Below are 15488 nucleotides of genomic sequence, written 5' to 3' on the forward strand. Positions count from 1 at the left end.
AAAAAGCTTTCATGCGGGTAAAATATTAATCCACTTTGAAAAAATGTATAGTTGGAGATTAGAAATTAATTTCTTAAAATATTTTTAAACAGAACAAAACATGAAAACTTTTACTTTATAAAATATGAACATTAGAAAGCCATAATAACAAATAATAGAACCTTAAAAATATGGTGACAGAAGGATGTTGAAAATTATAAGAAATGATAAGTATACAATAACAAAATTTTAAGACAAACAGGATAAAAGAAATCTAGAGCTAAAATATAATACAAGTAAAAGATCAATATTGTGGGTCATAAATTGTAACCAGAACAAAGATTACAATACATATTGCAGATAACTCAAGCAGAAGATTGTTTACAAAACTTGTGTATGCAACAATCATAATTTATGTAATATTTAAATTTAAGTGTGTTTGTACATAGATATGAGTAAAATAATAACCTTATTTGTAATTTGACAACAGAAGTTCCTAAGTATATATTTATTTTATAAACATATACTCTAGTGTGTTGAAATTAAAAATTATTAACAAAAATCACCAATGAACACATCCAAATAGCAAACTGAACATCATCAGTATTAATTTTTCAAATTCATAAATTTGAAAAGATTTTTATAAATTTGTAAATTTATATTAAACTAGTTATTTTGGTGAGTCCATAAGTAATTTTTTGTGATAAAAATTATACATACATTTATTTAATTAATTAGGTACTTACATATTAACGCCACCGCAGCTACAGCTTTATTTAAAAATAAAGTAGTCAATCGGATTTTGGTGGAAAATGGGCCAATATAGAGTTTAACATAGATTCAAAACAGTCTTTATTAATTTTAATAAATGGTTATTTTTATTTTATAAATATAATTTCTTTCTTTCTTTTTCCTGTTTAGCCTCCAGTAACTACCGTTTAGATAATTCTTCAGAGGATGAATGAGGATGGTATGAGTGTAAATGAAGTGTAGTCTCGTACATTCTCAGTTCGACCATTGCTGAGATGTGTGGTTAATTGAAACCCAACCACCAAAGAACACCGGTATCCATGATCTAGTATTCAAATCCGTGTAAAAATAACTGGCTTTACTACGACTTGAACACTATAACTCTCGACTTCCAAATCAGCTGATTTGGGAAGACGCGTTAACCACTAGACCAACCCGGTGGGTTTATATATAAATATAATTTAACCAAACTTAACCTATGCTAACTATCCTTGACTAATTAACACCGTATTTTTGAGAATTTATTTAATAAATTCAGTAATTATTGTTATTTAATAATAAATAATTGCAATAACTACTGAATTTATTAAATAAATACTCAAAAAATTACAGTGTTAATTAGTCAAGGTTAGCAAACGTAGGTTAAGTTTGGTTAAATATTTATAAAATATATAAATATAAATAACCATTTCTTAAAATTAATAAAGAGACTCAATAAAATAAATACTCAATTTTAAATAAAGCTGTAGCTGCGGTGGCGTTAATACGTAAGTACCAAATTATAACATAAAAATATATTGTGCGTATTACTAGATGACATTTTAAATGTATTAAGACAAAACCTAAAATGTAAATTCTCTCAAGTGAGTGAAAACCTTTTGGTGAACCGTATTAAAATTAACTAAGTTGGATAACAACTTACAATAACCAGGTTAATACAGTTTATAATTTAACATTTTTCTGTTTATTCTTACAGCAATTGTGGAGTCGCATAATTCAATTTCATTAATTAGTTCAATGAATATGGAAGAGAGTTCCATAGTGTTTACAATCCAAAAACATTTTACATACAACAAGAGTATGTAAAATAAAATTTCAATGGGAAATCGTTAAGAGTTCTTCAAAAACAATGGGAATTTGGTGGAATCTGTTGAGAAACCTGAGAATGCTTCATGAATACTGTTCCCAACCGGATGAAAGAAACAATTGAAATGATTACGGCACGACTTGAGAAGGGATCTATTATTATGTCTGACAATTGGCAAGCATATGATGGTATTCTAAACATAGAAGGTTACCTTCCATTATGAACATTATTCACTTAATTGTTCTGAGAATTTTGACGATCCCACCACTGGAGCGCATACCCAAAAATATAGAGAATTGATGGGCTTGTGTAAAAAAAAAAAGGAATAAGCGAGAAAATGGCACTGTCGGATGCAACTCTTGGATTGGACTCTTACCTTTGTGAATCTTCTTGGCTCAAAGAAATAAAACTGAAGATTTATTTAACACAATTTTTCAGTATATTAATGAATTTGAAAAATAAACTCTTAAAATTCATTTTTTCAATTCTATTGACAAAAATCTTTTGTTGACAAAAAAACATGAAAAAAGTTATTTTATTTTATTATAATGCTGTACATATCGTAGAAAATAAGTTAATTTTTGTTATGTAAAAAAGAGTTTATGTTATTATGACAAAGATCTGTCAAAATAAATTACCAAATATTGTTATTACACTATAAATATTAATAAAAATAAAATTTTCCACTACAATTTTCATGGATTATGTTATTTTATAATATTTCACTAAATTAGGGTTAATGAGTTATTGGATTTATAATTTACTTTTTAAGTAAAAAATGTATTACTTTTTCGTTGCCTCTCTCTTTTTCCCCTGTTTAGCCTCCGGTAACTAACGGTAGTTACCGTTAGATAATTCTTCAGAGGATGAACGAGGATGATATGTATGAGTGTAAATGAAGTGTAGTCTTGTACATTCTCAGTTCGACCATTCCTGAGATGTGTGGTTAATTGAAACCCAACCACCAAAGAACACCGGTATCCATGATCTAGTATTCAAATCCATATAAAAATAACTGGCTTTACTAGGACTTGAACGCCGTAATTCTCGACTTCCAAATCAGCTGATTTGGGAAGACGCGTTAACCACTAGACCAACCCGGTGGGTTACTTTTTTGTTGCCTGCCACAACACACTTTTTTCACATTTTTTTTACAAAAAATTACCTACATACATTAGAGAAAACATATTAACATGCTATTTTATATCAGTCATTTTAAAGATTCTCCTTATTAACATACAATATCTTACATAAGTTTAAAGTGACGTTAAAAAAATAATCGAAAAACCAGTATTCCTTGCAAAACTTTTATTTCACAATGAGTAAAAAAATCAATAAAAAATTACTAAGACAACGCAACATCATTATTATTGCAACATCAATATTATTATGACCTCCATACAATTTTAGGATGCCACTAATATGTCAGGCATTGAATCAATCAATTTCAAACATTTTTCTTTTGTCACTTGTTGCCACAGACTAGCATTCTGAAGTTGTAATTTGACCTTATTTTTTTTTTTTTGTTTTCATTTAGCCAATTACAATGCCATCCCATTGCATAAATTTTAAACTGGATTTAGGTAGGACTGCAAGCTGGTCAGTCCAAAATTTCCACATCATTAGCATCAAACCATGCTTTAGCAGTTCGTGCTTTATGACAAGGTGTGTTGTCATACTGGAAGATAAAATTCTCTCCCAACTGTTTATGAACACTAGGAAGCATGGATTCTTCCATTATTTTAATATGTTCTACGCTCTTAATAGTTCCATCAATGATTCTAAGATTTTGAGGATATTCTTACGTTATGCAACCCCATACTAAGACAGCATCACACCTTGTTGCACAGCAGAAATGATGTTGGCTGGTAGAAACTTTTCAGTTTTTGTTCACTTGACCCTAATTTTTCAGTTTGTATACAGCTGGAATCAGGTTATCAGCTTTCATTAGGAAATACAATACTTCTCCCAGCTTCTTTTAACCAATTTTCCTTTCTTTACAAAAGTGACGACATTTAGATGTATGAATTTTGTTTAACAGAGGCTTAGAAATTGTAAAATGTGATTTAATTCCACCTTCTTTTAAACGTCTAGAAAGAGAGACAGTACTAATGTGAACACCATGAAGTTGTGTTACTTTTGTTGTTATATCAGTCAAACTTTGCAGACAGATCTAATTTTGATATTTTTAAGATAGCTCTGTCTTGCCTCACTGAAGTTTATCTTGGTCGAACAGATCGAGGATTATTAACAAGTTTCTAAATAACAATATTTTTTTAACAACTTGTTGTACACATGTTTTTGATATTTTTAATGTTTCTGCAATGTCTCTGTGCGTTTTATTAGCTTTCCACAGATCGATTATTTGCTATTTAACTTCTACACTAATATTTTTCTTTCCTAATGTTAATGAAAAAACTTATCACCAGGCTAACTCAAAGAAACGTTGAAAAATCTCAGCTGGTTACAGTGCCAACTTCATACTTTATATAACAGTATGCCTGACACTTTTAAAATGATTGGGCGTTTTTAAAACAAATTTGTCGCCCGAACAATTTTGAGATTAAAATTGATAAAAAGTTAAAAATCACTTACACTCTTACAACTCAAAAAATGTTCTTTTATTTTTTCTAATTATTCAGAAAAAATACACAAAATAGCTTTATAACGATATCATACTTAACATTAAGTTACATATTTTTCAAAAAAGAATTTTTTATTTCTAAAAAACAGGCTAATTTTTACTTATTTATAAAATAGAAACTACCCTGTAAAATTTGAAGCATAAAATTTAAAAGGTTGCTGTAATCACCAAAAGGTGTATTTTTTAAGGCACTCTTCAGTAGGTACATGAGATTTCAATGTAGTTCATAAGTTAAAGTTAACTCACATAAAACAGACTTTCTAGGGTGTCCTTAAACTTATGCAAGATACTGTACTTTACATATTAAAAATATAAGCATTATAGCTTATAGTTATAGATATAAATTATAAATAATCTAACCACTTTAAATACAATTTAAATGCAAAAAAAGGCTCAAAACAAATGATAATCAACTTAAAAGCTAAAACTTTTTTGTAACTTCCGAGACCAGCGTTAGATATTACTTCAGGGGATGAGATGAATGAGAATTTTTGTAGCGTGTGAAAATACCACTTCTGACTGGGATTAGAACCCGGGACCTCCGGATGAAAGGCCGAGACGCTATCACTCGCGCCGCTGAGGCTGGCCACCAGCAGAACGTTTTTTATACATTTTTTTACCTCTGGGACCACCGTTATGTATTACTTCAGAGAATAAAATGAATGACAATTAGCGTGTGAATATGCCATGCCTGAGCGGGATTCGAACCCGGGACCTACGGATGAAACCAACTAACCTTAACTATAATTGCAACAATTACTGAATTTATTTTTTAAATATTCAAAACATTACTGTTAAGTAGTCAAGGATATCGAGCGAAGCGAGCGTAGGTTAAGTTTGGTTACATTAAAAAAAGCCAAACGGGCTAGATTTACTGGTGAGGCTCCTGCGCAGAGGGCCAAAACCCTTGTGGTCAGAACGGCGAAACAAGGAAAGAAAACCTTTTTGGAACAACTCAAGGAGGTTAGGGGAGGTTTTGCAAGAGGGAGATCTGGAGATCCTCTCGGTCAGGAAGGGGCCAGGAGAGGATTTATGGATCACAGTTAACGACAAGGACGAGGGCACTGAGAGAATGATGAAAAAGTTACAGGAGGGAATGCAAGGAGTCAGTCACCCTGAGGTGTAACGTGAGGAAACAGAGAATCTTTATTAGAGATATCAATGCAATCACGACAAAAGAATAGGTATTCAAGGCCGTAGGAGAAAATGTGAATGTAGAGGAGGAGGTGGAACAGACTCTTAGGCTGAGATCTGCACACTCCGGTACGTAGGTGACCTTGCCGCAAATTAATAGGGAAGAGGCAGAGAAGTTGGTCCGGAAGGCACGCCTGCGTGTTAGAGTAGTATCAAGTAGAATTGATATGGAGGCAACTTCAGCATTCAGTTACTGGTGTAAGATACAGAAGCATTAACCAGAGTGAGTAACTGTGTTTTTGAATTACTAAGACGGTTATTGATGAGTCAGACATGACAAGATAGCAGAGATACTGAGGGCAGTGGGAACAGATAATGAAAATACTTGTTTTATAGCAAATTTGTATAGGGACGAGGAATCATCATGCAGCTAAAAGGTGGAAAGGAGTGATATATGACAGTTGATATATGACAGTTGTAATTATTCAGATTTTTAAAAAAGCTTTGGATGATGTTCAGAGACAATGAAATAATAATTAAAAATGTGTGGGTGACACAATATTAGTGGCTGAGCAGAACCGCATTAGAATTAGAAGGATTGCAGTTGCTATTAAATAAGAGAATTTTTTTTTTTCCAAGAAATGTAGCTCTCTACATTTTCACATAACAAAGATGGAGACACCTACCTTGGTGAATTATACTGGAGGTAAACTAGTCCCCTGTTCAGATCTCCAGGTGGGGACTATTAAGGAAGGGGTCACCAGAAAATTAAAAAAATAACATTCTACGAGTCAGAGTATGGAATGTTAAGAAGTCTAAAAATGGGTGGTAGGTAACAAAATTTAAAGAGAGAAATGAGTAAGTTAAAGGTAGATGTAGTAGGAATTAGCAAGGTTTGGTGGGAAGAGAAAAACAGCTATTAGTCAGGTGATTTTAGAATAATAAACAGCGTCAAATAAAAGACAGGCAGGAGTAGGTTTCATAATGAACAAAAGGATAGGGAAGAGAGAAGAGTATTTTAAAAACCTTAGTAATAAAAACGTTATAATAAGGATAAGATCAAAACCTAAGTCGAGAATGATTTTTAACGTCTATATGACTAAAAGTGCACATGATGATGATAAGGTAGTAGAGTGTGTATATGAAGAAATTGATGAAGCAATTAAATACATAAAAGGGAAATAAAAATTTAATACTAGTAGGAGATAGGAATGCAAGTATCGGAAAAGCAAGGAAGGAAATATTGTGGGTGAATACAAGCTGGGCAAAAGGAGTGAAAGAAGGGATCAATTTATTGAGTTTTGCATGAAGTATAATTTAGTAATTGCCAACACTCAGTTAAAAAATCATAATAGAAGAATATACACATGGAAAAAGCCAGGTGATACTACAAGGTATCTGACGGATTATATCACGGTTAAACAAAGATTTAGATATCAACTCAACTGCAAAACATATCCAGGAGCAGACATTGATAGCGACCATAATAGTGATAATGAAACGAAGATTGGGGTTTTAAAACCTGAAGAAAAGGTATCAGATGAATTGGTGGAATTTAGAAAAGCTTGAGGAAGAGGAGGTAAAGAAGATTTTTGAGGAGGACATCACAAGAGGTCTGAGTAAAAAAAATAGGGTAGAAAATATAGAAGAATGGGAGAGTGTTAAAAAGGAGATTCTTAAATCAGCAGATGCAAACTTAGGCAGAACAAACAGAACTGGTAGAAACCCTTGGATATCAGAGGATATATTGCAGCTGATGGATGAACATAGATAGTAGAAGAATGCTAGTAATGAAGAAGGTAAAAGGACCTATCGACAATTAAGAAATACTATAAACAGGAAGTGAAAATTAGCAAAAGAAGAGTGGATTAAAGAAAAGTCTTCAGAAGTGTTAAGAGAAATGATCATTGGTAAAATAGAATAAGCATACAAGAAAGTTAAGGAGAATTTTGTGGAATATAAATTAAAATCTAATTATGTTAAATAAAGATGGTATACCGATTTATAATACGAAAGAAAAGGTCGATAAGTGGTGGAATATATTGAAGAGTTATGCAAAGGAAATGAATTAGAAACTGGTGTTACAGAGGAAGAAGAGGATGAAAAGAGACATACAATACTGAGATCTGAATTTAATAGAGCATTAAAAGATTTAAATGACAGAAAGGCTCGTGGGATAGATGGGATACCTGCAGATAAATGTGAAGAATACAAAACAACTAGCTTAACTACTCATGCATCAAAAATCTTAACTGGAATTCTGTTCAGAAGAATTGAGGAGAGTGGAAGAAGTGTTAGGAAAAGACCAATTTGGTTTCATGAAAAGTATAGGGACAAGGGAAGCAATTTTAGTGCTCAGACTAATAGTAGAAGGAAGATTAAAGAAAAACAACCCAACATACTTGGCATTTATAGACCTAGAAAAGACATTTGTTAAAGCAGGCTGGAATAAAATGTTTAGTATTTTAAAAAGTAGGGTTCAAGTACAGAGACAGAAGAACAATTGTTAACATTTACAGGAATCAAACAGCAACAGTAATAATTGAAGAACATAAGAAAGAAGCCGTAATAAAAACGGGAATACGACAAGGATGATCCCAATCCCCGTTACTTTTTAATCTTTATATGTAACTAGCAGTTAATGATGTTAAAGAACAATTTAGATCCAGAGTAACAGTACAAGGTGAAAAGATAAAGATGCTACGATTTGCTGATGATATAATAATTCTAGCTGAGTAAACAAGATTTTGAAGAAACAATGAATGGCATGGATGAAGTCCTACACAATAATTGCTGCATGAAAATTAACAAGAACAAGTAAAGAAATGTAGTAAAAATAATGTAGATGAACCAATGAATATAAAAATAGGAAGAGAAAGGTTATGGAGGTAGAAGAATTTTGGTATTTGGGAAAAAGAATTACTAAAGATGGATGAAGCAGGAGTGATATAAAATGCCAAATAGCATAGACGAAACGAGCTTTCAGTCAGAAATATTATTTGCTTGCATCAAAAATTAATTTAAATATCAGGAAAACATTTCTAAAAGTATACGTTTGGAGCGTAGCTTTATGCGGAAGTGAAACTTGGATAATTGGAGTAACTGAGAAGAAAAGATTAGAAGCTTTTGAAACGTGGTGCTCCACAAAAATGATAAAAATCAGATGGATGGATAATGTGACAAATGAGGAGGTGTTGCAGCAAATTGATGAAAAAATATGCATTTGTAAAAGTATAGTTAAAAGAAGAGACGGACTTATAGGCTACATATTAAGGCATCCTGGAATAGTTGCCTTGATATTGGAGGGGCAGGTAGATGGGAAAACTTGTGCAGGCAATTTGTAGGATGTAGAGGGTATAGCAAAATGAAACGACTGGCACTAGACAGGGAATCTTTGACAGCTGAATCAAACCAGTCAAAGACTGAAGACAAAAAAAAGAGTGAATGATGAAGGGGTTTGTACATTACAACTGAAAATTAAAAGATGAAATGTATGGTAGTAATTAGACATAAAATTGATGATAATGGTCTCTGTTTTAGGTGAGCATCAGGTACTGTATGTTTGGAATAGCTTACAACTGACAGCACTCCTGAAAAATAAAGAATAAAACTGCTAAAGGATCCAGATCAGATTTTCATCTATCAATCAATATTGTTGGGCACATTATTGTTTCTTGTGGAAGTTATCATAAACATGTGCATGAGTGATGAAAATGTTGACTAGTGCTCACAAAGATCACAGAATGACATTTTCACATGCTTTTCGCAACCACTTAACCAAAAGGGAGATGAGAGTTTTTTCTTTTACTGTGACTGGTAACAAAACATGGATTCTGTGCTTTAATGCTGAGACAAAACAACGATCCATGCAGTGGCATCATTCCGGTTCACCGAAACTGAAAAAATTCAAACAAGCCGTCTTGAAGAAAAATCATGGCACCTGTATACTGGGAACAAAAGGGTGTGCTTTTGATTGATTTCATGGAACCTGGAACATCCATAACATCACATCTATTGTGAAACACTTACTAAATTGCGTCATACCAATTAAAACCAGCGACAGGGAATACTGAGATTTCCTAATCTCTTGTCCACGACACACATTTCCTGTTCTTCTTCATGACGCACATCCACACATTGATGCACACACAACAAAAACAATTAAAAAATTCGGACTGGAGATTTTTGATCATCCCCTTGCATTCCTGATCTCACGCCCTTTTTTTTTTTTGTCTTCAGTCATTTGACTGGTTTGATGCAGCTCTCCAAGATTCCCTATCTAGTGCTAGTCGTTTTATTTCAGTATACCCTCTACATCCTACATCCCTAACAATTTGTTTTACATATTCTCACGCCCAGTGACTACAATCTCTTCCTAGAGCTCAAAAAGTGGCTTGTGTCTCGATGATTCAAGGAAAGTGAACAGTTGTAAATCTTGGTTCAAAATGAACTACAATTCCAAGCGACAGAATTTTACGGTTTGAAGAAGCTTGTTTCATGAAATCAAAAGGGCTTGGAACAAAATTGCGATGATGTAGAAAAATAAAGAAAAAATGCAAGTATTTGAAAGCATTAATAAATATTTCGATATTAATGTAGTAGGCGATCTACCGCTGTAGTTAGTTGGCGCCACTGAAACGCTACATTGAAATAAGGAAATAAATACAAAAAAGAATGAATAAATGTACTTGTTTAAGAATAATTGGAATTTTTTATTTAATTAATACCAAAATTATAAATATAATCTAACCAAACATAACCTATGCTTGCTAGTCAAGGTTAGCAAGCATAGGTTAACTTTGGTTAATTATATTTATAATTACAAGCATATAATTATAACATGAGAAAGGTTAATTTATTCTTAAATTAGTCCAATTATTTTTTTTTTTTTTTCTGTATTTATTTTCTTATTTAATATAGCGTTCAGTGGTGCCATCTAAGAGGTAAATCGTCTATTACGTTAATATGAATTTTCCATTTTTTCAACTGTTGCCTGTTATAAATCAGCCCATACTTTTGAACTCGACCTTGTATTTTTAACTCACACTTGTGACCACAGGCTATATGAAATTACCAGACTGTCATTCAATTAAGTCCAGAAGAACAGGGTTTTATCAGACCTATAATACTCATTACACACATATTCTTTACTGTATATGAAATGAGGAAGTTATATTTTTATATTATTACACTGTATTGTCTTAATTAGAGATAGCAATTTTCAATTTATAAAAATATACTATCTTTTTTCAATTTTTTTTTTAGTCACATTTCATTACTTTTTTTAATATATCATTGTAATGCATTATATTATATTGTATAATTAAGCACATATGCTTTATATTGGTATAAGTGTAATGTTCTGAATTATAATTTTATAGTGTTATTATAATAATATATACATATATATTTTTTATTATATATTTATAATTTTTTGTTATATATATATATATTTATGTTATACTGACTTTTTTAGCACATTAAAACTATTAAATATTTTTAAACACCTCATCAAATTGATGGGGATTTTTCTTCCAAAGTTCCTTCCCAGAATAATTATACCTTTCTGTAGTGGAGAAACAGATAGTATTGTTATTCATGTTATTTTCGAGTACATGAATAAACTGAACTGAATATTCATCTAAAAAGCAATCCGGAACTCCTTTACTATCAATAGCAAGGTGAATAAAACATTCAATTTATATATTTGTGTTTGTTTGGGTAATATGATGTTTTTGACAGTTTTGTAATTTTTATACTGCTTAAATGTACTTAGGAATTTGTTATTTTTTTGCTATACATAAAATGTGAATGTTCTGTTAAATATCTTTTTATGTAAGTACTGCTTCAACTTGGTGATTTACTAATGCTAATTCTGTGATGTATAATGCAAGAATATATTCCTTGTTTTTATGGATGAATGTGAGTGTAGTCATCCAGGTATGAAGAACATGTACAAGCAGTATGTACAATAGAATCAACTTTTGCAAATCATATCAATAAAACAGAACTACAAAGATGTTAACCAGAACATGCAAATTTATACACATTACATAAAAAAGAATGACATCAACACACTTTTAAAAATATATTTTATAGAAACTGATATTAAAAAAATAATTATATTAAAGCTGATGAAAACTGTTATTTGATCACATACTAAAGGGATTTACCAAACAAAAATCTTTTAAAATGTGTGCAACTAACAGTGCACACATTTTATACTCAAAAAAGGGTTACTAATCAGCTCTGAAAGATGCAATTATTAAATTCTGTTATCTACATGGTTTGTCTATTGTAATGAATAAAAATAAATAATATAAAGGTAACAAAATTCAAGTGATTTAGAGAAAATACCACAGAAGGCCACATCTTCTGACGACTAAATAACGAACAGAGCATGGTAATATTCAAATGACCCAATGCGTGAAACTTATAATTAAGCAACATATAACTAATTGCATCATCAAGCAATGTTCTGCGAATAGTTTTAATCGTACTTACCAAACATCCTGAGATGCATATTAGTTGGAGGATTAAATGATCCGCAGGCAAGTAAAACAACTTTTTTTGAAGGAATCATGGTAGAATTTTTGGAATAACGGCCCTCACTTATCACCTTGAAAAGAAATAATTCATTTTAAAAATAAAACCCGTCGTGAGCATAATAAACAATTCTTGCCTTCTTGACTACTCATATGACTCAGTCGTCTGCTGTACAAGAATACCAACATAAAATATTCAGTTACAAAATACCTGTGGAAATATTGAAGTTCCTTTTAACAAAGAAAAAAAAAATAGAATTTCAGAATCTGCAGTTTATAATACAATTATAACTTAATAATATTGTTGACTTAATATTACTTATTTATATTGAAATTATTCTTAATCAAGACTTCAGTGAAACTTGATTCACTGCAACAACGGTTAGGCGTCCTTGGGGTGGAAGTAGAAGGCTGCTACTGTTAAATAATGATGAAGGTTTGGAGTACATGGGCTAACCTCAAAGAGTGATTAGTCTATATTGGGTCGAACGTGTTGGTTGTTTGAAAAATGAGCGAATTTAACACCATTTTAATAAGAATTTTCTTTACTTGTTTAAGTGTAACTATATTTTATGCTCATGCAGAATGGAATACAAACGATTACATGAAAAGAGAACATTCATTAATAAAACCTTATCACGGTAAGTTAGAACATTTTGTAAACAAGGATTTATTAGTTTCTAGCAAGTCAGATTGAAATGGTGTTTAGATTTTGAATCCGAGACTAGTCTGACAAAACACAGTGATGAAAGATTTTGCAATTTACGTGCGTTATTTCATTGTTAGTGTTTTGTTTAATAGTTATGCTCATGGTTGGTGAGAAAAAACGTAACAGCAAGTTTAGTAAAACGAGTTTGCTGGTGGTGTATAAATTTTTTAAACTTGATTTTATTTTCACTCAAATAATATACGAATTGTCCAGCACAGTCATTAATAGTATTGGATTCTTTAGTACTTCCATGAAAGTTACATGTTAACATGACATGAATTTGCTGCTAACCTTAAACAACTATGATTACCCCATTCGGTTTGATTTATGATTAAATTTATTCTCACATTTTGCAGTTGTTTTTAAGTAAGCTTTGTAATGTATGCTATTTATAATCCAATTTACCTTATTTCTATTTAATAATTAGTTAAATACCATTGAAAACAAAATAAGTCCCATACATTTCATCATTTTAATTTATTGCTTTTTGTCTAGTTTTGTGTTATACCAAACTGACAGACTATGTAATAAACAAGAATTAAAAAAAACTGAATTGTTTTCTATAATAACATTTCTAAAAAAGTGTGTTAAATGTCCTAATCAGTAATTGTAGATCAGTTATTACTGTCATTCAAACATCTTATCTTGAACTTATATAATTAATGAGATGCTGTTTAGTTAAAGATAATCTTTATTGTCTAATCTTATCTAAATACAACTGTATTATCTAAATATAGATTTTTCTTGTGAAAAAGTCATACTATTCAATTGAATATATTTCAGTTACAAAACTAATGAGCCTCAGAGAACAAGTCCTTAAAATATCAATTGAAGATTACTTCTGAATGTTTCTTTGTAATTTAATATTTTCAGTGTAAGAAATAGTAAGAGAAGAATATAAAACCATAGATTAGATAAAAGGCAGAGTTGGTAGTACCATTCTTAAGGTCACCATAAATTTAAATAAAGTTTTATTGAATTCAAAACTCTTAGCCACAGGCATACTACTATTGAGTGTTCATGAGTCTGTTGGTCTTTTGAACAATTTTTAATATGTTTTTACAAAAATAATGTAATTCTGAGCAATTCAGTGTTGTTCATATTTTAATATAACATAGTAGATATACTTAGGATCAGGAAATCACAAGACAAGTGTAAGAAATCAGGTTTGGACCGCAGGTGACCTGTGAAAGGTCAAAATATGTGCCATGTTATCATTACTCTTGTCAGCAATCAGTTTTGTTTGTTATGGTGACCTGAGGTTAAAGTTCTGTGGAAAGAGATTAGGGTTAAATTTAAGGTTTATTGTTGAATTTAATAGTAGAGTTACAGTTAAGGTTAAAGTTTTGTGGAGTGAGGAATAAACCATTAACTAACCTTAATAATCAGCTGTTGAAAATGACTGACAGCACTCCTTGCAACGTGATGATTATCCATTTTACATATGGTTAATAGCATGGAAAATATGGTTTAGTCTACCCAAATTTTATATCTTTTAACTCTTAGGCACTAGTAGTACTTACAAAAAAATTGGACTGTTACCAAATGTCCTTTATTAAAAAAATGGCTGCCAAGATTAAGATTTTGAAAATGCCCATTTTTGGAGTCCAAAAACTACATATGGGATAAGTAGCAAAAATCTGAAATTTTTACAGCAGTAAGTACTTTAAAATCATATAAAATTTATTTTGTTACTCAAAGGAGTTAGATGAGTAATGAAGCCATCAAAACCGTTAAAAACACTGTTCCTTCTACCCGTGAACAATGATCCAAAAATTCATAGCATGTATTTTTCCAGATAATAATCTAGGTCGATTATACAAAATATTTTGATATGTCTATAATGAGCTAGATTATATTCTAGATAGTTTGTTACTTAAAGTATGACTCGCACACAAACTCATATTAAAACATGAAAGTGAATAGACATGAATGCTTGCGTAATCCTGAATGTAAACATTGTAGAAGACTCAGTTACTGTTTTGATTTCAGTGTGATATGTTGTATTGTTGCTAATGTTAACACTGTGGTTAAGTAATGTAAATTTATTTATAAAGTAATTTTATTGCCAGTGAACTTTTCTTTTATGCAAAATCTTTTATTTTTATTAATCAGAAATTTTAATTTTAGCTGCAGAGAAACTGCAATAAGACAAAGTGAGGTGTAATTGGTAGTTTTATAATTCATACTAATTATATTGTTATTGTAAGAACCCTTGAATTTCATAAAAATGGATTATGGAGTGTTCAATTGCCATTCACACTGAAACATTATGTCACAAATTGACTTCAGTATTACACGATATTTTTGAGTTTACAGAACAGCAAATAACATTGTTATCTTTAAGAAGTGGATGTAGTGAAACAAAAAATATCTGTACTTTTCATAAAATCTAATATGTAGATAAATATTTTTATATTAATGGGAAAAGTTGCTCTGACCCATTTAGCTGTCACACTAAACTGATTAAGAAATCTCTTTGAGAACTATCTTTGACACTTTCAACAAGCAATCCAAATATATAATTAATTCCAGGCAGAGCACTATGTGCAAAATGCTTAAACAAAACACAAAAACCACAAGATGATACAGAAAGCGAACTGGAATATCAAGACATATTTGAGCCTCAATGTGTTATAG

At 31.0% G+C, this 15488-nt stretch overlaps 2 protein-coding genes across 7 annotated transcripts in view; one reads left to right on the forward strand and one right to left on the reverse strand.

Moving 5' to 3' along the window:
- The window catches only part of Nmnat (nicotinamide mononucleotide adenylyltransferase), a 70550-nt gene extending 58248 nt beyond the window's left edge, over positions 1-12302 (reverse strand). For all 6 annotated transcript variants that reach the window (XR_012757811.1, XR_012757810.1, XM_075375948.1 and 3 more), the window contains exon 1: positions 12099-12302. Coding sequence is in view for 4 of the 6 variants with exons in the window: in XM_075375948.1 (XP_075232063.1) it covers positions 12099-12177 (79 nt within the window). In the remaining 2 variants the exon portion in view is untranslated. The remainder of the gene's footprint in view (positions 1-12098) is intronic.
- Positions 12303-12497: 195 nt separating this feature from the next.
- LOC142330576 (vesicular integral-membrane protein VIP36) overlaps positions 12498-15488 on the forward strand; it is a 59303-nt gene continuing 56312 nt past the window's right edge. The window contains exon 1 of the mRNA XM_075375961.1: positions 12498-12780. Coding sequence (XP_075232076.1) covers positions 12648-12780 — 133 coding nt within the window. The 5' untranslated portion in view covers positions 12498-12647. The remainder of the gene's footprint in view (positions 12781-15488) is intronic.

This window comes from Lycorma delicatula, chromosome 1 (genome assembly GCF_047948215.1).
Source record: "Lycorma delicatula isolate Av1 chromosome 1, ASM4794821v1, whole genome shotgun sequence".
NCBI classification, from domain to species: Eukaryota; Metazoa; Arthropoda; class Insecta; order Hemiptera; family Fulgoridae; genus Lycorma; species Lycorma delicatula.